The sequence below is a fragment of the Arachis hypogaea genome, chromosome 13 (genome assembly GCF_003086295.3).
Source record: "Arachis hypogaea cultivar Tifrunner chromosome 13, arahy.Tifrunner.gnm2.J5K5, whole genome shotgun sequence".
Taxonomy (NCBI): Eukaryota; Viridiplantae; Streptophyta; class Magnoliopsida; order Fabales; family Fabaceae; genus Arachis; species Arachis hypogaea.
Window position 1 is genome coordinate 43,997,747 of NC_092048.1, and position 27,088 is coordinate 44,024,834.

Genomic DNA, 27,088 nt, shown 5'->3' on the forward strand with positions numbered 1-27,088 from the left:
CTTGGAGCTTGTCTAAGACCATAAAGAGCCTTAGATAGTTTAAAAACATGATTTGGGAAATCTTTATGTTCGAAACTGGGGGGTTGTGCCACATACACTTCTCTATCAATAAAGCCATTAAGGAAAGCACATTTAACATCTATTTGAAATATTTTGAAACCCTTATGGGCAGCATAGGCAAGAAGCAACCTAATTGCTTCCATTCTAGCTACTAGAGCAAAAGACTCATCAAAATCTATACCCTCTTCTTGATCGTAACCTTGGGCCACTAATCTAGCCTTGTTACGAACAACTTGTCCATCCTCACCAAGTTTATTTTTAAACACCCACTTAGTACCCGTAACTTTCTTACCATCAGGATGGGGTACTAATGTCCAAACCTCATTCTTGTCAAATTGAGCAAGCTCTTCTTGCATTGCCTTGACCCATGATGGATCTTCAAGAGCTTGTTTGACATTGTTGGGTTCCATTTGTGACAAGAGGGCAAAATTGCTTGGTTCGGATTGCCTTTTGGTGGAGGATCTTGTTGTTACTCCTTGAGAGGGATCACCAATTATAAAGTCATGAGGATAACCCCTCATAGACTTCCATTCTCTAGGCTTCCGGAGTGGTGTTGAGCTTTGATGAGTATCTGGTGGTCTCACTGTTTCAGTTTCTCGTGTCTGCTCAGGAGACAAAATAGAAATGTCGCCTTCAATCTGACGAGACAAAACTGGACTGACAGATTCTTCATTTTGAGCAGATTTGGGATTTTCTTTACTTGTTCCAGCTTCTTCACCATTTGAATCATTATCTATCACAGCACTGGAAATTAAATTAGAATCACAGAAAGTAACATGTATGGATTCCTCTATGGTTCTATGCTCTTTGAGATAAACTCTATAGGCCTTGCTTGTGGTGGAATATCCAACAAACATTCCTTCATAGGATTTTGGATCAAATTTTCCAAGGTTTTCTTTATTGTTAAGTACAAAGCATTTGCATCCAAAAACATGAAAGTACTTAAGATTTGGAGGGGTTCCTTTCCATAGCTCATAAGGGGTTTTCTTCAACCCTTTTCTAATGATTGTCCTATTCAAAATGTAACAAGCCGTATTCACAGCTTCAGCCCATAAAAATTTAGGAATCTCATTCTCACAAAGCATGGCCCTAGTTATCTCTTGAAGGCTTCTATTCCTTCTCTCAACCACCCCATTTTGTTGAGGTGTTCTAGGGCATGAAAAGTTAATAGAAATTCCTAAGTCATCACAGAATTTTTCAAAATCTTGGTTTTCAAATTCTCTTCCGTGACCACTTCTCAAATGGGCAATTTTTAAATCTTTTTCATTTTGAATTTTCTTGCAAAGAGTGGAGAAGGCATGAAAAGCATCATTTTTATGAGCATCGAAAAGTACTCAACCAAATCTAGAGTAATCATCTACCACCACAAGACCATAGTGTTTACCTCCTAAACTTTGAGTTCTAGTTGGACCAAAAAGATCAATATGTAACATCTCTAATGGCCTTTTGGTTGAGATTCCATCTTTAGGTTTAAAAGAAGATTTCACTTGTTTGCCCAATTGGCAAGCATCACAAGTGAGATCCTTATCAAATTTGATATTTGGAATTCCTCTAACCAAATTTTTCTTGACTAGCTTAAAAATTTGGTACATGCGTGCATGACCCAACTTTCTATGCCATAGCCATTTTTCAGATTCAAGAGATGTAAAATATGTCACATTTTGTTCTTTCAAATCCTCAAGAGTCAATCCATACACATTATTTCATCTTTTAGCTTCAAATAAAATATTCCCAGTTTTCTCACAAATAACCAAACATACAAACTTCCTAAAAATAACTTCAAAACCCAAATCACACAATTGGCTAACACTAAGTAAATTATGTTTCAAACCATTTACAAGAAGGACATCATTTATACAAGATGAAAAGTTTTTACCAGCTTTCCCAACAGCCACTATTTTTCCTTTTGCATCATCACCGAAGGTGACAAGTCCTCCATCATATTCATCAAGCTTTATGAAGAAGGTTGTCTTTCCGGTCATATGCCTAGAGCATCCTCTGTCCATATACCACATATTCTCCTTTCGTTTGGATGCTAGGCACACCTGCTCAACAAGGTCAGCCATGAGGCATGGTTGAGACTTCGTTTCAGATTCCTTCATCTTCTTCAGAGTCATTTTCAAGATCTTCCCATGATGCCATTAGTCCCTTCTTCTTCCCTTTCTTTAGTTTTTCTTCCTTCTTCAACTTAGGGCAGTCAGATTTGAAGTGCCCCGTTTCTTTACAGTTGTAGCAAGTCACCTTGCTGAAATCTCTTTTCAGTTTTCTTGAGCTGCCTCCTTTGCCTCTCTCCTTGAGCTTTACCATTTTCCTGAATTTTTTTGCAAACAACACAAATTCATTTTCAGATGAGTTATCACTGGATTCATCATCCAGAGGGTTAGTGATAGATGAAAAAGCTATTCCTTTCTTTTTTGAATCTTTTTTCAAATAGGTGTTTTCAAAAGCAAGTAAATTTCCTCTCAAATCATCATAAGTCATAGAGTCAAGACCATTACTCTCAGAAATAATTAAGGCTTTTGTTTCCCACTCTTTTGTGAGACATCTCAACACTCTTCTCACTAGCACAGATTCAGGATACTTGATTCCCATAGCATCCAAGCCAACAATAATGGTGTTGAAGCGCTCAAATAGCTCATCAATGGATTCTCCTTCCTTCATTGCAAACATTTCGTACTCTCTGTTTAACATATCTATCTTGGTCTTCTTCACAATGGTTGTTCCTTCATGAGTAGCTAGGAGTTTGTCCCAGATTTTCTTTACTGTTGTGCAACGTGATACCCGTCGGTACTCCTCAAAGCTGATAGCACAGTTGAGCAGATTGATAGCTTTGGCGTTGAGCTCCACCTTTTTTCTATCTTCTTTCGTCCAGCTTGCTTCTGGTTTAGGAGAGACAACTCCTTCGGCACTTGTAACAGTTGGATATTGAGGGCCTTCCAGGATAATCTTCCAAAGTCTGTAATCCACTGCTTGCACAAAGATCTTCATCCTCTCCTTCCAATAGGTATAGTTTTTCCCATTGAAAAGAGGAGGTCTGTTGCTTGATTGTCCTTCGGTCAGATTGTAGGACACCAAATTTGAGCCACTGTTTTCTGCCATGAGGATCTTTACTCCAAGCTGCAAAGCTTGATCTCTTTGAGACCAAGCTCTGATACCAATTGATGGTTATCAGTGGCTAAGAGAATAGGGGGTTGAATCTTAGCCCCCTTTTCGCTTGACAATGCTTGCTGGCCTTTGAAACCACTTCTGGAAACCTTTTGTCTTTTTATCTCGTAACTAGCCACGAGACTTTTTCTTTTGTCTCGTCCCCAGCCACGAGACTTTTCTTTTTATCTCGTCAGTCGGCACGAGATATTTTCAATTTTATCTCCTGGTCACCAGAAACAGAAATGGAGTAGAAGAGAGAGAAGATTACACCAAGATATATCCTGGTTCAGCTGCTAAGTGCAAGGCAACCTACATCCAGTCTCCATCACAACAATGATGGAATTTCACTATAATCATCCTTGATTACAAATACCAATTCTCCCTAGGAACTACCCTTCCTATCTGGGACAAGTCTAGAATCTAAACCCAAACTGAACTTGACTTGGTCACAGCCAATCTTTCAACTGTAAAGTGCTAACCCAACTTACAAGGGGATTCCCTCAGAATCATGAAACACAACACAAATGTACAAGGGAACTCTAAGGACATCTATGGCTTTTTCTTTTAATTTTGCACTCTCTGCCTTTTTCCGCTCTATGGCTTTTTCATTACAAACCTCACTGTTTGCCTTTTTTCCATGAGACTCAAGACATGACAAAATTAAACAGAAAAATACAAAACATAAAATATTGAAGGAGAAGAAATTCTGTTAGCTTGTATTGCTATGAGAACTCTGTGCCTTGCACTCTCACTCCTTGAATCAACCCTAACTGTTCACCTATACTTATAGGAAGAACCATCCAAGGTTGAAACCAAACAAACCAAGCCAATCTTCTTCTTCTTCAAACAGAATCGGTTCGGCCAGAGAGAGAGAAGAGAAAACACATGCAAAACCCAACATGCAATTACCTCTAGTCCTTCCTTGGTCACTACTCTTCATCAATCCGAGCCCTTCATCTCTTTCTTGCTCTCCAAGATGAACTTCTGGCCCTTGATGCTTCATGATGATGATAGCTTCGTCTGCTCCAATCTCTGCCTCTTCCATCACGTATCTACTCTAGCTACTTCCTGTGATATTTGAGCAGAATCAGAGACAAGCCATCCTCCAAAGATCTTCTTCTCTGATGGCCAAGATCTTCTTCTTCTTTTTGGGTATGAGGAGCCCGAGATTACCTCACCAAATCTTACCATTCTTGGTGATAATCTCAGCCACTACATACTTTTAGTTTGCTTTTTCTTGCCATTATTGTGATGGTCTTTTGGCGTGCCTTTCTTTCTTTTCGGTAACTCAATATAACTTCCATGGTTTGCTGGGTAATGTCCGAAAAGGAGGAAAGAATGAATGAGAGAGAAGAAACAATTGGAAGAGAAGCAATTAAATGAATTAAACAATTTAATTGAATAGAAGTTGCTTTTCCTTCCCTAAGTAGCGTGTAGCCTTAATGCCATCAATCATATCAATGACATTCTCTCTCATGTTTCCAATGCTAGCAAATTAAATTTTGAAATCCATCCCAAGAGAAGGATTGGGATTCGTTGGAGGTAAGAAGCAATTTTGCTTCCTTTCTTAATAGGTTTCGGATCAAGCATTGGTTCATTTAGCAACAATTATTAATTTGGGCTTGTAGCAATAATAGTTCAATTTTGGCCCAAGTAATGTTATCATTAATTCAACAATGTGGATCAAAAGAATTTTTGTATCAATGCTGAATGTTAGCTTCAATTTGGGCTTTTGATGATTTTTGAATTCTGGCTCAAATAATCACAAATTGCTTCAGTCACATAATATAGGAATCATTAAACAAGACTGAATGGTTTTAAGCATATTGGGCTGGCAATAATTCTTTTTCTGTTTGGCCCAATAAAAAAACCTGCATCACAAAATTATTAATTAACATATGTTAAATGAAAATGGAATTAATAATTTTGTAATTATTATAATTAATAATGTTTAGTCATCACAAATATTAATTTAGAGTTTTCCAAACTCATCACATACAATTACAATAATGTAAGAAAAACATAAACAAGAATAATGTATATAAGAAACCGAAGGAACAACAATGCTGTAATATGCATTAGTAAGATTGCTAAATTAAGTTGAAGCAAGAGGAGATGGAGGAGTTGGAATAGGTTTCCAACCTTCCAACATCAAGATAACATTCTTCATTGAAGGACGCAGTGATGGATCATCCTGCACACACCACAACCCCACCTTCACCATTCTCTCTAATGTCTTCCAATCTGTATCCTCTTCTTCTGATTCATTAACAACAAGCTTCCTCAACTCTCCTTCTGCATAACACTGATACACCCAACTTGAAAGAAGAACCTCCTCTGGACACTTCACATTTACATCTATACTTCTTCTGCGGCACACTATCTCCAACACCACAACCCCATAGCTGTAAATATCAACTTTCACAGACACCAATGGAGATGAACATGAAGATAAAGATGGTGATGCCTCATTCTTCCATTCAGGTGCCAAGTAACTGCTTCTTACCTCATCATCAGTAAGCAACTCTGGTTGTTGAGGGTGCTTCAAAAGCCGTGCTAATCCAAAATCAGATATCTTTGCTGTCCATGCTTCATCAATCAGTATATTTTGTGGCTTAAGATTGCAATGGACGATTCGAACTCCGCACTCTTCATGCAGATACTGCACTCCTCTGGCTACATCCAATGCAATTTTAATCCTCTCTTTCCATGGAAGTGCCTGATCATTATGATGATGATGATGATTCTTACCCTTAAACAGAAGATTCGCGAGGCAGCCATTGCTAACATATTCATAAACAAGAAGCTCCCTTGACCCTTCAATACAATACCCAACAAGCTTAACCAGATTCCTATGGTGAGTTCGAGCAATGGCAGTAACTTCAGCTCGAAATTCCCTCTCTCCTTCATCATCAGCAATCCTCTCTAGTCTCTTCACAGCAACGCTTTTGTTACTACCATCACCTGTTACTGTTCCTTTATAAACTGCTCCATAAGACCCTCTTCCTATCTCTTCCGTGAAGCCACTAGTTGCTTCCACAAGTTCGTCAAAGGAAAACGAGCGCAATGAACATTCCTTGGTGAATCCCAGGTTTGAGCTTGCAGACAACTTTGCATAACTATAAACATGATGCCTATAATTGAAGAAAACCGAGACAGCAATGATCACACAGAGCAATGTAACAGATCCCAAAGAAGAGGATAGAATCAGTATTAGGCTTCTCTTGTTATCAACAACAACATGGGAATCCGAGTCTAGATGTGTTTGGTTAATTAGAAATCCTGAATGATAAGGCACTTTGAAAATGGCTGTGGCTGTGTCTGATGCATTTGGAACCTTTCTTCCATATCTGAGTGGAAGCCTGTATATGCTACAGATACCACCATTATTTGCATACAATGCTCCCCCACAATCACAATCTTCCTTGCAAGACTCCTCACATGCTTCCATTGTTGTTTCTTTTGTAACCAAATATGGGAAATCACTCCATGACATGTGCTCCAAAAGAGTAACATCGTACAGCGAAGATGGGTCAGGATTAGATTGACATTCATCTTTGCTGTAGTTCAGTTTGCATTCCAGAAACATGCCATTGTTGCTGATGGGGACGAAACCAGGATAACAGTGACACATATTGGTGTTGGAACAGTAACTGTTGAAGCCACAAAAACCATTGATTTGGCATTTATCATGCAAGGCTTCCCACCTAATTTGAACACTTAATTTCCTTCTATTTGCCTCAGCATCAAATTGATGCTCGTACAATCTGAAAACCCCATCAAAATCAAACGTTGCCCGGTATATTGAAGTTGTGTTCTGTTTCTTTGACTTATTATTTCTCAACAAGTTTGTGTTGTTGGCAAAACATTGAAGCTCTCTTAGGCAAAGAAATCCTTCCGTGTTAAGACTCAGCTGCACCGAACTAAACCAAAAAAAAAAATGTGTTAAGTTAAACCTTCTAGATGGAAAACTAGAAATGAAGTGAAGTGAATAATGGGGTGAATTGGGTGACTTACCCGGTAGTAGCATTGTCAAACTCAGCCCAGTAGTGATACTCAGCGTATGGTAAGGTTTTGAGGGGATAAGCAACAAGGTTGCTATCCGATTCTTGCATGATAAGATAGAAAAGTCCAGTGGAATGATCTGTTTTGGACAAACTAGACACCAATCTGTTTGCTGCAGTTAAGTTCTGACCTCCTAAAATGGTATCGGTTGGATGATCAAAGCTTTGCCACACAACAACATGTGAATCATCATAGATTACAAAGTTTCCGGAATCCAGCATGGATGCCATAGAAGCCCCTGTGACATTATTCGTAATCTTTTGTCCTTGTTGAAGAACCAAGCCATCAATGGTCAAAAGTAAGGTGGAGGAAGAAGGTAGTGGCGGATCGTTGCGGTTAGCAGTCCATACTAGAGTGATGTCAGGCTCACCAAGCAGCCATATACCAACAGCATAGCCATAACCTTGAGCATGAGGGTAAAATCCAAATGCAAAATGGCCAGAACTTGATAACCATGATGAAGATTGGTTTCCTTTTGGAGAGAGGGAATGACCCAACTCAATCTTGGTTATTCCATCATCTGCATCTGCAAGGGATGAGTGTAGCAGTAGAATAGAAGACAGAAAGAGCAGAACAATGAGAATGGGGGATTTAGAAGCCATGTCTATCTAGCTATTTGAGACTAATTCAAACTCCAAACATTCAATTTTAACAAATATGTATGTCTTTTACTTTTCCTCTTGCCGTGTAGAATGGTGAATGCAGCTTTAAGTTATGTAAGTCAATACCAGTCTTTAAGGCATAGATTTAGATTTATTCAATGGCATAATATCACTCATATCACTAAGGTTCTTACTTGGCACAAACTGTATGGTGCAGTTCAAGTACTCATACTGTAAATTTTTTTCACTTGATAAACAGGCATGTGAATGGTAATTTACTAAGTTTAAGTTGATTAGCAGGAAGTAACACTAAAAGCTAATGTGAACAAAAGAAAAACAAGTGAACTAACTAAAGCTAAAAGATGAGTGTTGCTGGGCCAAAAATAAGTCATATATAAAGCATAAACGCGTAGAGGAATAAAGCAGAGGCATCAAAGACAAGAACAAGAGTGTGCTGAAATGACCTTTCCATTGTGCAATCCACTCTGTGAACTCCACCTTCCATTCTCTAACACAACATTTGCTTAAGAAAACTTATATGGGAAACCATCTTTTAATTCCTCCGTGTATGTCCCACTTTTATCAAAGTTTCATTGACTTATGGGCCAAAACCTTAGTGATTGGCCGGATAAAGTAGAGTAGATTAGGAAAAGCTTCAGACTTATTTATTTTTGCATGGGACAAACCCTTATATAAGTGCCAATTAAAGGAGAGAAACCATCAAGTAACTAAAACCAAGTTCAATTTTCTATAGGAATACTAGTTTCTTCAATTTCTGGTATCATTGTTGGTGCAAAATGGATGCCATATTGAGCTACCTAGTTATGTTTATGATGATGACTTTGGCAGTAGTTCAAGCCCAACTAAGAACAGGGTTTTATTCTAGTTCATGCCCAAGTGCTGAGGCCATTATACGGTCCACTGTTGAATCTCACTTCAACAAAGATCCTACTATTGCTCCTGGCCTTCTCAGGCTTCATTTCCATGATTGCTTTGTACAGGTAATGCTATCTTATTGCTATCTGTTCTTCTATGCTGTCTCAACCTTATTCATTCACTACATAGCATTGTTTAAGCTTGATTAACAAGTCATTGGAAATATCTTCTTCCATAGGGGTGCGATGGTTCAATTTTGATTGCAGACTCTTCTGCAGAAAGGAATGCAGTGCAAAACATTGGTCTAAGAGGTTTTGAAGTCATTGATGATGCAAAATCACAGATAGAAGCTACATGCCCTGGAGTTGTCTCATGTGCTGACATTCTAGCATTGGCAGCCAGGGATGCAGTCCATTTGGTATTAAAATAACTAATCATATTATGTGTACATCAAAATCAGCTAGCGAATCAGTCACCCATATAGAATATATATTGAAATACAAAATAACACATTAAAAATCAGTTAAACAATAGATCATGTATTTGTCACAAATACACCGTGACTGATTTGATAGATAATTTTTAGCGTGCACATAGCATTTTTGTAAAACAAACATAAGACGTGTTATTTGTACTTATTTTTGTTTTTGTTTACGAAGCCGACGCATCATAATCTAATAGAAGAAAAGTGTGTGTCGATATAAAGGACAAGACAAAATAAGTACCCAATACATTTTTGTAAAATGATGTTGAACTCTATATTATCATGGACCAATGGACTCTTATAAAGGAACTGATAAAATTAACACCTGAGAAAAAATGGCAGAGTGGTGGTCCAAGTTGGCTAGTACCAACAGGAAGAAGAGATGGGAGGATTTCTTCATCAAATCAAGCCTCAAACATGCCTTCTCCGCTTGACCCGGTTTCTGTCCAGAAGCAAAAATTTTCAGCCAAAGGTCTAGATGTTCATGACCTTGTCACCTTATTAGGTATGCAATGTTTCACTGTATTTCACATTATTAAATACAAACTTATGTTGGATATAATAATCATCTTGTATGAAATATTCTATTGATTTATTATCATTAGTCTATTAAATTACAAAACTTTCACGAATTAAAGCCAAAGTGGTTTTGAAAATGAGTAGCATGCACTAAAATAGTTTTTAAGATTCCAATTATATAAATTACATATCTGAAATTGACAAAAGTGTACCACATTAATCCCTTAATGTAATTCCCTTAATGTAATTGGTGCAATTAAGATCTCAAAAATTATTTTAATACACGCAGTCAGTCTTAGAGACTGTTTTAAGGCTTAATTCAAAGTTTCACAATTTTGTTTCATCTAATAATAGATGATAAATAAGTCCACGTATAAAATTCATACCAGGTGTACACCAAAATCAACCATAATATAAATACATATTAGAATATAAAATACATATTGAAAATGAGTTATACACAAATATATGACTGATATATATATATATATATATATATATATATATATATATATATATATATATATATATATATATATATATATATATATATATATTCACCTGGCATAATCTTAGATAACTTTTTACCATGTAATTTCAGGTGCACACACCATAGGGCAGACAGACTGCAGGTTCTTCAGTTACCGTTTATACAATTTCACGACCACTGGGAACGCTGATCCCACCATAAACCAATCTTTCTTGGAGCTGCTTCAAGCTCAGTGTCCCAAAAACGGAGATGGTTTGAGAAAGGTGGCATTGGACAAAGATAGTCCTGCAAAGTTTGATGTTAGTTACTTCAAGAACGTGCGTGATGGTAGTGGCGTTCTAGAGTCAGATCAGAGGCTTTGGGAAGATCCAGCTACAAAAAGTGTGGCTCAGAATTATGCTGGGAACATTAGAGGGATACTGGGATTAAGATTTGAATTCGAGTTTCCTAAGGCCATGATTAAGTTGAGTAGCATTGAAGTGAAGGCTGGTACTCAAGGAGAAATTAGAAAAGTGTGCTCTAAATTTAACTGACCAATCAATAATCAGCCAAATGCCTCTAGGTGAATCCAAAACCTTTACGTGATGATGCTTATGATAGACATTAGGATGTTTCTTCTATTAAGTATCAGAATGTTTCTTTTTCATATTAAATGGATGTTCTTTTATATATTTTATAAATTTTTTTATATACTAAGAATTTGGAAGTTTCGTGATCTCCGTCCCTATTTATCCAACGTATCATTCAGAATTTTAATTTGGAGTGAGAAGCAATTAATATCAAATATTATAAATTAAAAATAAATAAAATTAATTAAATATAATTATAAATTAGTTAAGTTATTTATTTTTTTGCTCATCAAATCTTTGGTTACATATACTTTTCCATAGTTTGGGTATATCAGCATATGAATTAAGATCATATTTTTCCATAGTTTGGGTATATCAGCATATGAATTAAGATCATATAAGCATTGTGTATGATAAAAAGGTTGAATCGTCGCCTGAGAGATTCGAACTCTCGCGGGGAAACCCCATGTACTTAGCAGGCACACGCCTTAACCACTCGGCCAAAGCGACTTGTTTATTCGTGGTTCAAATACATTTAATTTAATGGTGTAATAAATCTATTTCTGACGATTTCAGCTGCATAATGCATATAACGCTTATAAAGATGTATATTTGGTCGACAATTTACGGAAAGATAGAAATGGATTGTTTTGATGCATTGTCAATAACTAAATCTGATTCAGTACTTTATAAAATTGTTAGGGGAATTTCTTCTATGAAGAATGAATTTAGATGAAAAATAAAAGATATAATTAAATTTTTAGAAAGAGTATGTATTACACATGTTTTTTATTTTTTTTTTCTTTACTAAAAAGAAAAAGAAAATTCGTACTTTTTAGTTTTTAGTGAAAAGTATTCTTAACGTATGAACTGTTATTAAAACACATCATTATTAAACAATTGTTAGCTTAGTGGAAAAAAAATGTGATATGCATTTCCTAAATTGAAGTTCTAAGTTTGAATTTTATGAAAATTGTACTAACTAAGAAGGCTCAAGTTAAAGCATCTATTCCAATAATTCACAACATTATTCTTTGAATCTTTTAAACTGATTTAAACCATATACAAGTGCATAATTCTTTTCTTCTCTTTCTTTCTCTTTTCGTATTTGTTTTTGTACGGACAACTAATATGATTTAAACTATCAAGGTACTTGTAAAACAAGATAGTTACTTTATATTATTTTTATTATTATTATATAACTAAAATCATATCAAATTATATTAATTGGATCAAATAAATTTTGAGTGACATGCTATCACTTTACTTAATCCAAAAGGAATCTCTACTATATATATCTTGACATCATAATTCATAATTCCCTCTACGTTATATTAAAACAGACTTTTAGATAGTGTATATATATCTGTATATTATCTTGATCATCAAAATGTCTGAGACATATTTACAGCTCATCACTTGCTATCACTTAAATAGAATAATTATTGTGACCCGTAAGATTTAACGAAAGGACAAATAATTTTGGCTCCTTGAAATGACAAAATTTAAATTACTCAAACTTATAAAATTAGTTGTCACACACGCGTGTATAAGATTTAATTTCCATATATTAATAGTGTAAAATCTATATATATTTTTTTAGTGTTTTCTAATAATACTTATATATATAAAATTTTTAAATTTAAATGAAAAATTAAACAAGAGAAAAAATTATTAATTATTGAAGATGAAAAATCTAGAAAGATTTATCAAGAGTAACAGAAGTTAGAAAATGAATTTTTATTTTAAAAATAAGTAAAATATACGAAAGAGAAGTCGAGTATTATAATACATAAAATTTCAACCAAATTATCATTAAACGTGGAAAAATATATTTTTTGATACACTTTTAAAATAACATTTAAAAGTTTCCAATTTAAGTAGATGATTATATTAAAGATATTATCAAATGATTCACAATCATGTTACGTATAAAAAAAATTATCAAATTAGTTATTTATATCAAATATATTTTAAAATATAAAATATATTTTAAAAATAAATTAAATAATATATATTTATATACAAATACATAATAATTTATTTAAAAAAATTAAATAAATAAAATAAATATTTTATTTACGAATATAAGTTATTTGGAATATTTTTACTAATTTGTACAATATGTCTTATCTCGTTTACTGTGTAAATGAGATAAATATGTGCATATCTCGTTTACACTATAAATAAAATAAGACACGTCAGCGAGTATACGTATCACATTTGTACATGTGATACATAGAAAAGAGTCACCTCCACGTATCTTGTTTACAGTGTAAACGAGATACGCACATATTTATCTCGTTTATACTGTAAACGAGATATACACTAAGTTAAAACATTGTCACTGTAAACGAGTTATAATATGACAAATTTCAACCATCTATAAAAGGATCTACAAATTATTGTTATTCTCCACAAACATCTCAATCATTCTTCTCCTCCGTTTCTTCAATAAATTAGTAGAAATGTCTAGTGATGGTTGTAACGCTGTATTCCAACTGTCATATGTAAAACAGTGACACTGGGATTATATTTGAGTGTGAGAATTCTATTTTGCTTTGCACTCAAAGAATAGATTTTTTGTCAGAGTTAAAGAGTCTGATATTGAGGCACCTCGAAGCTAATGAGAGAAAAGAGGTTGGAAGAGTTCGGTACAAGATGCTAGCACCGATGAGAAATGGTGTATTTCGGTTTCATCTATTTTGACTCGATGGCGATGAGCATGTGCGCCTCATGTTTGATGTCCACGGGAGAATTGTGATTGAACAAGTGATTGGACTTTCTGTGGAGGTTCATAATGTTGGTGGTGGTGGTTTTGGCAGCTCGAATTTTGTCCAAGATGACGATCCACCTCTTACACTACCATCCCTCCACTATGCTAGACCAGTGGTAGACATGGATGTTGTAGAGTTAAGAACATAACTAACTTAAATGATGATGACAAACATTTATTTATTGGGTTAAACACCCAATTAGTTTTGATTGTTTTTTATTAGTGTTGCAGGCCAAAATTAAAGTAGCAGCAACCCAAAGAGATGGAAACAAGAAACAAAGATTGTTAGTGGATTTTCTAACACTCAAAGCCCAAAGAAATGAAACAAAAAAATCAATTGGGTTGAGTGGAAAGCCAATCCAAGCCTAAGTTAATCCATCCAAGTTAAAGCCAACGTCTACAAAGTTCTCTTCGGTCAGACTCATGAAGAAAGAGGGAAAGCTTCTTCCTGGTTCATTCACCAAAGAAGAAAGAAAGAGAAAGGTAAATCACAAAAGCAAATGTCTAATCTAATCAAAGCAAGCTAAGATAAGTCAGATGATAAAGGTGATTTATTTACATTTGCATGCAATTTATTTTCTTCGCTCCTTCTTCAAATTTCTACAACACCAATTTGGGATATATGAAGAAAGTGATTTCTGATAATCACTACTGTGAATCAAAGGCTCAAATTATTTCTTGGAGACAAAGAACTAACTCAATTGTTTGGATTTGGGTTTACCACTGAACAATTTTCTCTGCTGCTCTAAAGTTTTCGGTCAAGCAAAAAGGACCAGCTTTAAAATCCCTAATTTTGGGGTTAAATGAAGAAAGTGATGGCAAGCCAAGGGAGCTCAGAGTTCAAAGAGTTGACTTAGGAGATATCTAAACCGTGACTCTGCAAGAGGTACAAAAGGAAAAACATTTTTCGAATTTGAGTAAGGAGAGAGAACCAGTATCTGAGTTTGTTTGAGAGCTTCCCTGTGAAGATTTCAACGTTTTGGACAGTGTTTCTAAGCTAAGGAACATTCCGTTAAGATGAAGAGCTTCATCAGAAATAGCTAAATCCGGTTCAACTTACAGCAACAAAGGCTGCTAAGCATCGATCTCCTTCATGATTTTTAATCTTGTATTTCAATTTCAATGTATATCTTTCTGTATTGTCTTTGAGAGGTAAAAGGCTGAGAGAAAGACATTGAGAAAAAGCCTAAGAGTGAAAAAGGCAGAGTGAAACACTTGAGAGAAAAGTCAAGAGTGGATTATGATTTCCTTTGGTTGTAATTTTCTATCTTGTGCCAAGTACCTGTGAGGTACCCCTTTCTAGTTGGGTAAGCACTTATTGAAAAGAGTTTAGGTATTAGCATAACCAAGTCAAGTTTAGGAAGAAACTTGTGAGTCCATATAGGATTATGTGAATCCTAGGAAATTGGTGTATGTAATACTTTGACTATAGTGAAAATTCCACCACTGTTGTGGTGGAGACTGGATGTAGGTTGCAGTGCACAAGGCAACTGAACCAGGATACATGACTGTGTCAACTTCTTCCTTTCTCTTGCTATTCTATTTTCTGATATTTATGAGACAAAACAAAATTGTCTCTTAAATTTTTCGCTGCACAGATCAAAGAGAATCAAGTTTGATGTTGGTAACAAAGGCTAAATCAATTAAAGTAAAAGAAGGCCACAGATTCAACCCCCCCTTCTCTAAGCCTCCTGTAACCTACAGACATTGATGTGAGGAGTCCGACAAAGAGTATGTTACCGATAACAATGAAAATGGTTCCTTTAAGGATGATGATGAGGATGAGTTGGTACCAGAGACTCCAATTGGTGGATCAATTCGATACCTTTTGTCTGCTCCGTAACCAATTTCAGAGTTATTAGATGTACCCAGCCACTATCATATATTGGATTTGGATGTAATACACGAGGTAACTTTATTTTCAATATGGGTGTGGACGATTACAACACAGACGACGGTGTGGAGTTTAGGGTTGGTCACAGATTCAGAAGTAGAGACAATCATGCAAGGCATGAAGAATTACAGTATTCGGAGAAGTGTTGAGTACCGTGTTGTGGAGTTGGATCGGTTAAAGTATCATGTGCATTGCAGGCAATTTACTGATGGTTGTCCTTGGAGTCTCCGTGTCGCTGTTCGACAGAATCTCGGATATTGGTAAGCCTTACTTTATATTTGAATGAATTTTCTTATTTTGGTTAGAATTTTGACTGATTATATTTGAATTTGTTAGGGAGGTGCGTAAATTCGGCGGACTGCACACTTGTTTATCCCCACCATATCTCAAGATCATCGATAATTGGACAGCAACCTCATCTGTAGAATCATCATGCCCCTCATACAGTCTAGCCCATCAGTTACTACCCCTATTCTACAGGGTACAGTCAGGCAAAGCTATCACTTCAAACCCTCGTACATAAAGGTTTGGATGGCAAAGCAAAAGATAATTGCGCAGATATTGTGAGTTGGGAGAGAAGGGGATAGTGAATCAAATAGCGCAATTCTTCAAGGCGTGTATTACACACACTTTCCTTTAGACTTAATTCGCCCCCACCAATATACAATGGTGTGCAAAATGGGTTACTGGCGAATTTCCTGTAGGATACAATGAAGAATACTTGACTTGTTTATGCACTCACACAGTCAAGCCTTACACTAAATGATAATTTACAGAATAATATTCTCTATTATTTCTTTTGCGCATAAGAAAGTGTTGAGATGGATTATACAGCAATAATGAAATGAGGGAAATTTATAGAGACGAAGTACATGCAACATGCAGCTACGTACTCAACAGACACACCTTTTCAAATAGTTACAACCTTTTAATAGACATAACTATTCAAATAGTTGCAACCTTTTAACAAGCATAACTTTTGAATAAGTCACAACTCTATGAAGAGATGTAACTCTTCAAAATAGCTTTTCACATATTTTGAAAATATATATCTCACAATCCCCCACCATTTTCAAAATTTCTTTTCAATCCTATCATTATGGAAGTTTTATGCTTTCAGTAGAGGTATCTTGCGATTTGAACCTTTACCTAGTAACCAGTGGTATCCACTCATTCGAATTTAAAATGGTAGACAAGCTTTGAACCATTTAACTCATATGAACAAGAGTGCACTGATGACACATAAAATTTCGGTATCATTTAGATGTTATACTAAATATGACACATTTAGTATACTACATGGCCTTGTGTCTTGTATCCTTTCGTGAGTGTTTTAAGAGTAAAATCTTAACTCTAAGAACTGGCCTCAGTTCACACTCATATATGTAGACTCTATAAAAAATATCCCATAATTAAATACTTCAGCAATAATATGCTTGCTATAGGTCTATTAAGAGCAAAGCTCATCCTATTCCTTTATACCATTATGGTTCCAAGTACTTTTTACCTTGGGATGAAAGAAATAATTATGAGTACTTGCAATTACTCTAATAGTATACTTTACCGCATTGAACTCAAGACTTCATGTTACTCAAGTGTGAGTTGGGTTTCCACCATTGGTAATTATTTAAAATACGGATTTTAGTCCCATCCATTTTGATGTTTTAAACACCAAATCCCTTGTCAATTCTTTCGTCAAAGGATCTGCAAGATTTTGTTCTGACCTTATAAAATTTATAGATATAACTCCATTACCAATAAGGTTTTTAACATAGCTATGTCTTACTCCAATGTACCTAGATTTTCCATTATAGACTTGGCTATAAGCCTTTGATAATGTTGCTTGGCTATCACAATGTATAGAAATTGGAGCCATTGGTTTTGGCCAAACTGAAATTTCATGTAATAAATCTCTAAGTCATTCAGCTTCCTTCCTTGCTGCTGCCAAAGCAACAAATTCTGCAGCCATAGTAGAGTACGTTATGCAAGTTTGTTTCTTGCATCCCCAAGAAATAGCACCCTACCAAGGGTAAAGATCCAACCACTTGTTGATGCATGATCCTCTGTATAGCTTATCCAACTTGCATCTGTATATCCTTTTAAAACAGAAGGTTCACCACTATACAACAAAGTATAGTTTATTGTTCCTTTCAAATATTTTAATATTCTTTGGACAGCATGCCAATGGTCTTTAAAAATCTTAAATTTATCAAAGACTTCATCTTTAGAATGCATCAAATATATATAATAATATCTACTAAAATCATCAATAAAAGTTACAAAATATTTCTTTCCACCTATAGTAGGCCAACCATGCAAATCACATACATCAGAATATATTAATTCTAATAACTTTGAATTTCTTTGTACTCTTTGAAAAGGAAGTCTTGTTATTTTGGTTAACATACAAGTTGTGCATACATCTAAATTTTTAATTGATTTTAGAATAAGATCATATTTTATCATATCATTTAATTTATGAAAATTAACATGTCCTAAACGATTATGCCATAAATCAAAGGACTCGGCAATATAAACAGAAACATTATTATTATTATTATTATTATTATTATTATTATTATTATTATTTACAATATTCAATTTAAACATATTCTCACATAGATATCCTTTACCCACAAACACTCCACCCTTAGACAGAATAAATTTGTCTCCTTCAAATATAGACTTAAACCCATACTTGTTAAGTAGATGGACAGAAACTAAATTTTTTCTGACTTCGGGTACATAATATACATCAGTAAGAGTCAGTACTCTTCCAGAAGTGAATTCAAGTTCCACCGTTCCTTTGCCCATTACTTGAACAGTTGATGCATTTCCCATGTACAGAATAGTCCCATTCTCTTCTTTGAATGTCTTGAAAAAATCTCTATTCTTGCATACATGTCGAGTCCGGAATCTATCCACCATGATCCAATGTCTTCAATCATGTTGATCTCAGAAATAACAGCAATAAGATTATCTTTTATTGCTGTGTTGTTCTTTTCTTTCTTCTTTTTTAAGAAACGACATTCTTTTTTAAAATGTCCTAGTTTTCCACAATGAAAACAATTTTTTTCTTTTTATTCTTTCTGAAATCACCATTATTACCTTGAGATTTATTAAAATCTCGGTATCTCTTTTTGTTAGGCTTGTTGGATTTTCCATCTTCCATTACGTGAAGATTAGCATGAGCACTTTGCTCTTTAGTATCATCTTGTTTACGATACTCTTCTTCAAAACGAAGGTGATTACTTAATTGCTCAAGAGAAACATCATCCTTTCTATATTTCATAGTTCTTTTGAATTCTTTCCATGATGGAGGGAGTTTGTCAATAATTGAAGATACAATAATGGTATCATCTATGTGCATGTTATGTTGCTTAAAATTATTTAAAATATGCTCAATTTCATGTAGTTGTTCCATAACAGATCTATCATCAACCATCTTATAATTATTAAAGCGAGTGACAAGAAATTTCTTACTTGTTGTGTTCTCGGCCATATATTTTACCTCTAATTTGTCCCATAGTTCTTTTGCGCTCCCAACATTTTGGTAGACATCAAACAGTGCATCAGCTATGCCATTGAGTATGTGCCTGGTGCATATATAGTCATCGTTGTCCCATTTTTGCCTGGCTCGTGTTTCTGCAATGGCCTCCCCTTTAACTTCTGGTGGCCTTGGTATGGTAAGAACATATGCCACTTTTAGTGTTGTGAGGAGGAAGTGCATCTTCTTTTGCCATCGTATGAAATTTTTACCATCAAATCTTTCTAACTTGACAAAATCCGACGTCATCTCCTTAATTGTTGCAGTGACCATTTTGTTTTATTGGTGAATAATTAAGCCTAAAGATTGTGAGTTGGGAGAGAAGGGGATAGTGAATCAAATAGCGTAATTCTTCAAGGCGTGTGTTACACACACTTTCCTTTAGGCTTAATTCGCCCCCACCAATATACAATGGTGTGCAAAATGGGTTACTGACGAATTTCCTGTAGGATACAATGAAGAACACTTGACTTGTTTATGCACTCACATAGTCAAGCCTTACACTAAATGATAATTTATAGAATAATATTCTCTATTATTTCTTTTGTGCATAAGAAAGTGTTGAGATAGATTATACATCAATAATGAAATGAGAACAATTTATAGAGACGAAGTACATGCAACATGCAGCTACGTACTCAACAGACGCACATTTTCAAATAGTTACAACCTTTTAACAGACATAACTATTCAAATAGTTACAACCTTTTAACAAGCATAACTTTTGAATAAGTCACAACTCTATGAAGAGATGTAACTCTTCAAAATAATTTTTCACATATTTTGAAAATATATATATCTCATAGATATATGGTGAGTAGGAGGAATCATACAACAAGGTATCACAGTTGTTACAAGCATTGCAGAGTTAATGTCCTGGCACAATATATGATCTCAATGCGATACTGTACTATGATGGGCAGTTGGTGGTGCATGACTGCTGCCAATTTGATAAGGTTTTCTTGAAATTTCTTTGAGATACTGTACTATGATGGGCAGTTGGTGGTGCATGACTGCTGCCAATTTGATAAGGTTTTCTTGAAATTTCCTTCTTGAATTGAAGCTTTCAAGCATTATAAGCCTTTCGTCTCCGTGGATGACACGCACCTGTAGGACAAATATGGGGGTTATAAGACCCCAGATTTTTGAAAATTTAAATAATAAGTTATTTGTGATTTATTATATTTATTCATGATTTTATTTTCAAAAAATATTTACGAAAAAGTAATTAAATCAAAGTTATGAGACATTTAGTTTAAAATTAATTAGGATTTATATAATTTTCATAATAATTAGATTTTTTATTTAAAATTTAAAATTTTAGTCATCGAAAAATAATGAAAATTTGTTAATTTAATTTGAATATTGGGATTTTGAATTTAATTTCATGAATAAACGAAAATTAATTATATTATCTCTAATTTTAAATTAGAGTATTTATTTGAAAAAATCAATTAGTAAATTGATGAATAAATAATGTACTTGAAATAATTTTATTGGGTCAAATTTAATTTTTAATTACTACTCTACCCTCTAATTTTATTAAAAAATTATCAAAGCACCCTTATCCCTCTTTACCCAAAACAAACCTAACCCTAACACTCACTCCAAACCACCACCCCCTACAGCCCTATATTTTTCAGGAAATAGACGAATAAGCCTTTGAAAAGCTTACTGAGCATTGGACGTAAAATAGTTTATTTTGAGGATTAATTTGTATCTAGTTATTGTGTTTCCTCGCTTTATTATTGGTTATGCATTTATAAAGAGTGACAGGAATTTGTAATCATAATATATGTTGTATATTATTTGTATAGACTATGATTATAAATAAAGAATGCTATAATGATGTGATATATTTGTGTGTGTGTGTGTTTTAGAAGAAAAGTTTTTAAGGATTTTAGGTAAAGGTGTTACGACCCAAAATGAGTCATAACAGGCGCTCAGGAAAATAATCTTATAGCAAGCTTAACATACTCAAATATAAATTGAATAAGCAAGTTACAAATATTTTACAAGTTCTAAAAAAATAATTATATATTTTTAACACAAAAAATTAAAATAACTAAGAATGGTTGGATCCTGCCTGTGACATATGGAGCATATACTTCTAGGAATTCGACAAAGAATAGGTACTCATTACAAACCATTACTCTTAAATAGAAAGTCTCACAAGGTCAAATATTTGTTCTTGAAATTTTAAAAAAAAAGGGGTGAGTTTTGCAACTCATTGACTAGACAATAGATCTATAATTAACATGAGACTATACAAACATTATTCATCAAAGTAATTTTAATTAGAAAATAATAGTTGATAATAATAAGTGAATCAATAAGGGAGTTCTCATACAGAAATCAAATCAAAAGTCCACACCTAGGCGGCTCCACCTCTATGGGTAGCCCTTTCCTCTAGTGTGTCCGTACGGAATAACAGATCCAACGTGTGGCCTACAAGTTAGGCTAGTAATGCCCCTGCTAGCTGAGGTCTGAGCCAGATACATCTAGGTTAACGTCATAACCGCCGTTAACTACGATTTTCTAATACGAGCCTCCCAAACCAATTCAAAATATATAATTTCAAATACAACAAATCTTTGATCTTTCAAATATATAAGGTATCGAATCAAATCAAATCAGATAATACTTTCTTATCCAAATCATATTCAATCATATTTTCTCAATGTTAAGGCATTTCAAACATATTTCACAATTCTAAAATAAGTGAGTACCAACCAAATTTTAATACTTCAAAAATACATATTTGAGTAAAATCAATACTTTAAAATAATATAAAACTTCTTCAAACATACATATAGTCTCGTAAAAATATATAGTCTCAAGTGCATATTAAAATGAGCTTAACAAGGATAAATATTTAGTTCTAATAAATCAATTAGTAAAACTAATTTAAAATCCTTTGATAATAATCTTTGTGAGTATAACTAAGTTCAAAGCACCGTATATCAAAATAATTATAGACGTAAAGTCAAACAATTATAAATGTAAAGCCTACTCACAATGTGGTCCCAAGGAATCGAAGATACCAAACCCGGAGTGCCAAATTCAAGATGAGAAGGATTGAAGTAGAATAAAACCAATGAGCACAGAATTTGGACCGGAGTAGCGACAAGATGGAGCTGGCGATAGTCATGGGAATCGGGATAATGACAGAAACGGTTCAGCTCCAGCAACACTAACAATGCCGGTGGCAACAACGATGGCTTGGTTCAGGTACATCCGAACGGCGACAGGAATAGCGCAGGAGCGGATGGTCCCTCCTCCTTGGCGTTTCTCTCTCTCCGGGAACTCCTCTCTCTTCGAAGCTCCAAATCTGCAACTACGACAACGACGACGAGGCTGGCTTTGACGGCGGCGGCTAGGCTTTTCTTGGCGGCAGAGGCGCGGCGGCCATGGCAGCAGCAGCAGAGTTCCAACGGTGGTGGAACCTCCCTACGACCCCTTCTCTCTCCACGTGCATTCTATTTCTCTCTCGGCGACAGATCTGGCAGCGCAAAATGGAGGCATGAACGGCGGCGATGGTGGCTGGGCTTGACAGCGATGACCCTTCCCACGGCGGCTCTGGGTAGAACAGCGTGTCTTCTCTCTGTTTGTGAACCTCCATGGACGGAGACGATGAAGACCTCGATAGGGACGACGGCGACGCAGGCTCCACGAGACGCTGACGCCTCCTTCTCCTTGCACAGCTCTCTTTCTCCCTTGGTTCTGGCTTTCCTTGCGTTGACACGACGGCGGTGACGGTGGCAGTGACGCCCACCGGCGCCACCTCCCTTCCTTCCTCTTCTCTTCCCTCTCTGGTTCTCCCCCTCTTCTATTTTCCCTTTATGTTCTTTTGTTCTGCTGTTGGGTAAGGGGTAAGGGTGGCTAGGGTTTTGGTGAGTGTGTGTGAGGGAGTGTGTTGTGTCAAAATTAGGGTTAGAATTTTGGTTTGGAAAAAAGAGAAGTAAGGGTATTTTAGGGATCTTACATTCTTACCTCCTTATAAAAATTTTCGTCCTCGAAAATTGATATAACCTGCAAAACTTTACTTGATTTTAGCACTTTACGAAATATGAGAAAGAAGTATAACGAGGTGCAAAAGTTACAAGATAGGTTTCTGTTAAAACGATGCGATTGGCATTCACCTACTCTCGCTCCCTTAAAAACTTAGATATACATAGCACTTTTCAGTTAGTTTATCAATCTCCTCAAAATACACTTTTACTTCATAATCTCTTGGTTCTGTTGTACATCTCCTTGGTAGTAACCAGACCCACGTCAAGCCTTAGAATCACAACTTTCTGAACTTCAACATCGATAAGTTGTATTCTAATGAACTAACGTATCGTTTGCTATCTGGGAATTGCACGTGACATCGAAACAAGCACGAGTTTACTCAAAAGGATTCAAAATCTAGGAAGAGAAGAGTAAACATCATAAATAGTATTCGCACGAACGTAGAAGGATGCATTAAGATTGCAATTAAACAATGATGTACATAATCAATGTAGTATGCCAGAAAGAGTCAATTGAATCTTAACGAGAAAATCTGAATCAAGAAATTTTGATAGAAAAATAAAAGAAAAGATAGTTCATTAGGTCAAAACAAGTTTAAGTTGAATCAAAGAAGTACAAAGTTCACTAAAAGAAGGTAACCAAAGTCAATGGCAGTTTTTTTTTTCCAGAAAGATTTAAGTGGATGATTAGAGACACAATAAGGCAAGAAAAGAATAAAATCAAAAACCTTTTCAAAGAAGATCTAGAATAAGAATTCGAGGAGAATACTAGAAGATATGATGTAACATAATAAAGCAAGTTCAGATTACATCAAGGAGTTACATAATTCACGTAAAGGAATGTAACGTCAACACCTATTTTGTCGAGAATCTATGGGATAGCCAAAAGCATGATAAGATCTAGATATGCACAAGATGTAGGACATGAAACAAAATAATCAAATTTCATTTCAACAAGAATTAAAACATGGAACTCCCGATATGAAATATAGCGGAATGAACAATACATCAAATCACGCGGCATGATTATAGCGCATACTTCAACACAAACCATCCCAAGAAGAACACTTAACGTTCCCAAATCTAACGATTACCATTACTTAAATAAAAGAAACGAAAGAGTTTAGAAGAACTATTTCTCGTAGGTTATAATTTCTAGCTCTCCGTATACACTATGCTCAACAATCATACCACAAGATGTGACAGCTAAAGATAGAATATAGATTTATTTTTCAACAAAACTAGAAAGTGAACAAAACAAAACAAAGTCCAGCAGAACAATATCATCATAGCATAAGAGGCTTTAGGGCATAAGTAAATGTTGAAATCACCGAAAAAGCTTCACCATATTCCTTATTCCATAACCATTCCTCATCAACATCATCATCATAACTCTAAAAAGGCCAAAAATAATGAGAGTATTGCAAATAATTGAGAGGGTAAATTAGGAGAAGGACATAGATGTTGCATCCAAAATTAGAAGCTAGCATATATATAAAAAAATAGTATCACTTGAAAATTTCTACTTCTAAACATCAACAACTATAACAAAACGAAATATCCAAACACAATCAATCAAAGCATAATGATAAAGGAAAGATTCAAAACAAGCAAATGCAACATGTAAGAACCCAATTTTTTCACGCAAAACCATTTTAATAAAATAATTTTAGTGCCTGGAATAGATTCAAAATTTAGAAGTTTTAATTTGAAAATATAAAGGTGAAATTTGGTTTCAATGAACTTTTCGGAGTCAGAAAATGTATTTTCTGCGAAAGGCCGAGAACTGGCAGCCGAACCGGTCGAACCGGTTTAAGCCTGCCCGGTACTGAGTTTTGAGAAAAATAAGATTTAGAAAATTAGTTTATTATTTTGAAAGGATAAAAATAATTTAGAATCGAAAACCGGACACTAATCTTAAAGGTGACCAAAAACGCTAACAGGTTGGACCGGGTCCAAGGTCCAACATATATAAGCTCACTTAATGAGCTTTTCAGCCCATTTCTTCCCCAAAAGAAAGAGGGGCGTGGTTATGAGAGAAAAGAGGAAGAAGGGAGTGGTTACTATTCACCTCCACCTTTCGTAAGCCATAACTTTTGATCCGGAGCTCCGATTGACGAGCCATTTGTGGCCATACAAAGCTCTCGACGATCTCTTCCTTTCTATCCAAAGAAATTTGGTAACATCTCACGTCTCCATTCCCAGTTTCCAGCTCTAGATTCTGCGTGATTTTATGTTTGGTTTTTGAGTAGATTTTGTGGTTTTGGTTGTTTAGGGGATCTCTAGTAGCGAGTAATTGATGGATTTTACCCCTAATCTCGTTGAACAAGGTAAGGTTTCACTAAATCCTTGTGGTGTTGTATGTTGTGGTTTCTAGGTTTTGATTTTGCTATACATATGATGTTAGATTGAGTTTTGGGTATTTGTTGGAGTTGGTTGAGGCTTTGGATCAAGCTTGGTGGCTTCGTTTTGGTGTTTGGTGCGTTTAAAAATCGACCAAGGTATGATTTCGGTTTTCTTTAAGTAATATGTAATGTTTTTGGACACTTAGGCTAGTTGACCATAGAATAAGATTGAATTGGATATGTGGTTGTTTATGGTATATGTATGATGATGGTGATTGTTGAGGATCATTGGCGTTAATGATGTATTATGATGTTGGTTAATGTTAGTTATTGTTTGGTGATAAATTGTTGGAATTGATGAGGATTTGTAGTGGTTATTGATGTTGGTTGTTTGATGATACTTGATGAATTGACTTTGTAATTGTTGCTAAATAATGATGTTGAGGTATGATGTATAGTGAACTTGAATGAATGTATATGGCTGATTATTAGTATAAAGCATGAACGAGGTTGTTGATGAAGATTGATAGTGAAAGAATGATGATTGGTGAAGGTGTTGGTGGAGGAATGATTATAGTGTTATATATTTGATATTTGAGGTTGAGGATATTGAAGGGTGAATGAAAAATTTGGTATGAATGGTAGGTTGTGACACAAAGGGTGAGTTATGAGGTAAATTGGAGTTGGTATGGTTTTGGTCTGATTTTGGTTGAAATATTTTTAAAGTTGAGGTTTGGCAAAATTCTGCATAATCTATTTTCTGGCAGCAGCTTCAGAAGTTTTTTGGGAACGATATAACCATCACAATTGAATGGGATTAATTTTTCTCGAATCTTTGTGATGTGCAGAAAAATCCTGGAAAATTGGGTTAATGTTTAACAGTTGGATTAGGAGATATAAATTTTTGAAGTTTGTTACTTTAAAACTGATTTTCTGCTGCTACATAATGAAACAGCAACTTTCTGAGCCTATATCTCCCAATTCTAACCATAATTTTGAGTGGGACCAAAAGGACATTGAGACTTGGACTATTTTCTTGTTTGTGTCAAAATTTCAGACTATTATAAGTTTTGTGGAAGGAGTTGTGCTCGTTTTAAAAATAGAGCTCTTAGCTATTTTGACAGCAAAACTAGTTTTTGAAAGTAAACTTGTAATCAGTATAACTCTCTCCAGAAAAATGATATTTCTATGAGACTTTGACTGATTTAAATCTCTATGAGTCTAGTTTATTTCTGGAAAATTTCAAATTCATCGAATGAAAATATGATTTTTGGTGGATTTTCTAAGAACATGGTAGCTTGCTGTCTTGGTGCAGAGATTTCAAACTTAAAATCAGTTTTTGGAAGAGAAATGGTTTTTCTTTTTATTTTATTCAACTAAACTATTTCAACTGGGTTCGAATCTATAGCATACTTCCATTTTGAGTCTAGAGACGAAGAATTAGGCTTGTAAACTTCTGTGATACCTATTTAAGACTTTTGGTTCGTTTTTGGATATCAAAACGTAGAGAAGGTCCTAGGTGCTTTTAACTTGGTAATTTGGTAAAAGTTAGAAAACGGAGGCCTATGTTTCTGGAGTATTGAGGATGAGTTTGGTTGAGAGAAAAGAAAGATTAGTGGACTTGGTGATTATTGACTGTGAAATTGAGAAAGTAATGGACTAACGAGTTCGGAATGGAATTAAGAACTGATGATGGTTATT

General features: G+C 35.0%; 2 protein-coding genes and 1 non-coding gene across 4 annotated transcripts; 1 reads left to right on the plus strand and 2 right to left on the minus strand.

Moving 5' to 3' along the window:
* Positions 1-5,113: 5,113 nt before the first annotated feature.
* LOC112733883 (G-type lectin S-receptor-like serine/threonine-protein kinase LECRK2) lies at positions 5,114-9,696 on the minus strand. Of its 2 annotated transcripts, none has more exons than XM_029291593.2 (3): positions 9,560-9,696; positions 7,225-7,798; positions 5,114-7,130 (listed from the first exon to the last, which is right to left on the minus strand). In XM_029291593.2, the coding sequence occupies exons 2-3, from the start codon at positions 7,500-7,502 to the stop codon at positions 5,303-5,305; spliced, it is 2,106 nt and encodes a 701-aa protein (XP_029147426.1). In that variant the 5' UTR covers positions 7,503-7,798; positions 9,560-9,696; the 3' UTR covers positions 5,114-5,302. The 2 variants fall into 2 exon arrangements, with proteins under 2 accessions (XP_029147426.1, XP_025638766.2); XM_025782981.3 differs by lacking the exon at positions 9,560-9,696 and adding an exon at positions 8,339-8,478.
* Positions 8,672-10,958, plus strand: LOC112738241 (peroxidase 25). Its single transcript, XM_025788592.3, has 4 exons — positions 8,672-8,875; positions 8,989-9,168; positions 9,577-9,739; positions 10,355-10,958. The coding sequence occupies exons 1-4, from the start codon at positions 8,672-8,674 to the stop codon at positions 10,774-10,776; spliced, it is 969 nt and encodes a 322-aa protein (XP_025644377.1). The 3' UTR covers positions 10,777-10,958.
* Positions 10,959-11,240: 282 nt separating this feature from the next.
* TRNAS-GCU (transfer RNA serine (anticodon GCU)) lies at positions 11,241-11,322 on the minus strand. The gene has a single exon. It is a non-coding gene; the product is annotated as a tRNA-Ser (tRNA).
* Positions 11,323-27,088: the final 15,766 nt, after the last annotated feature.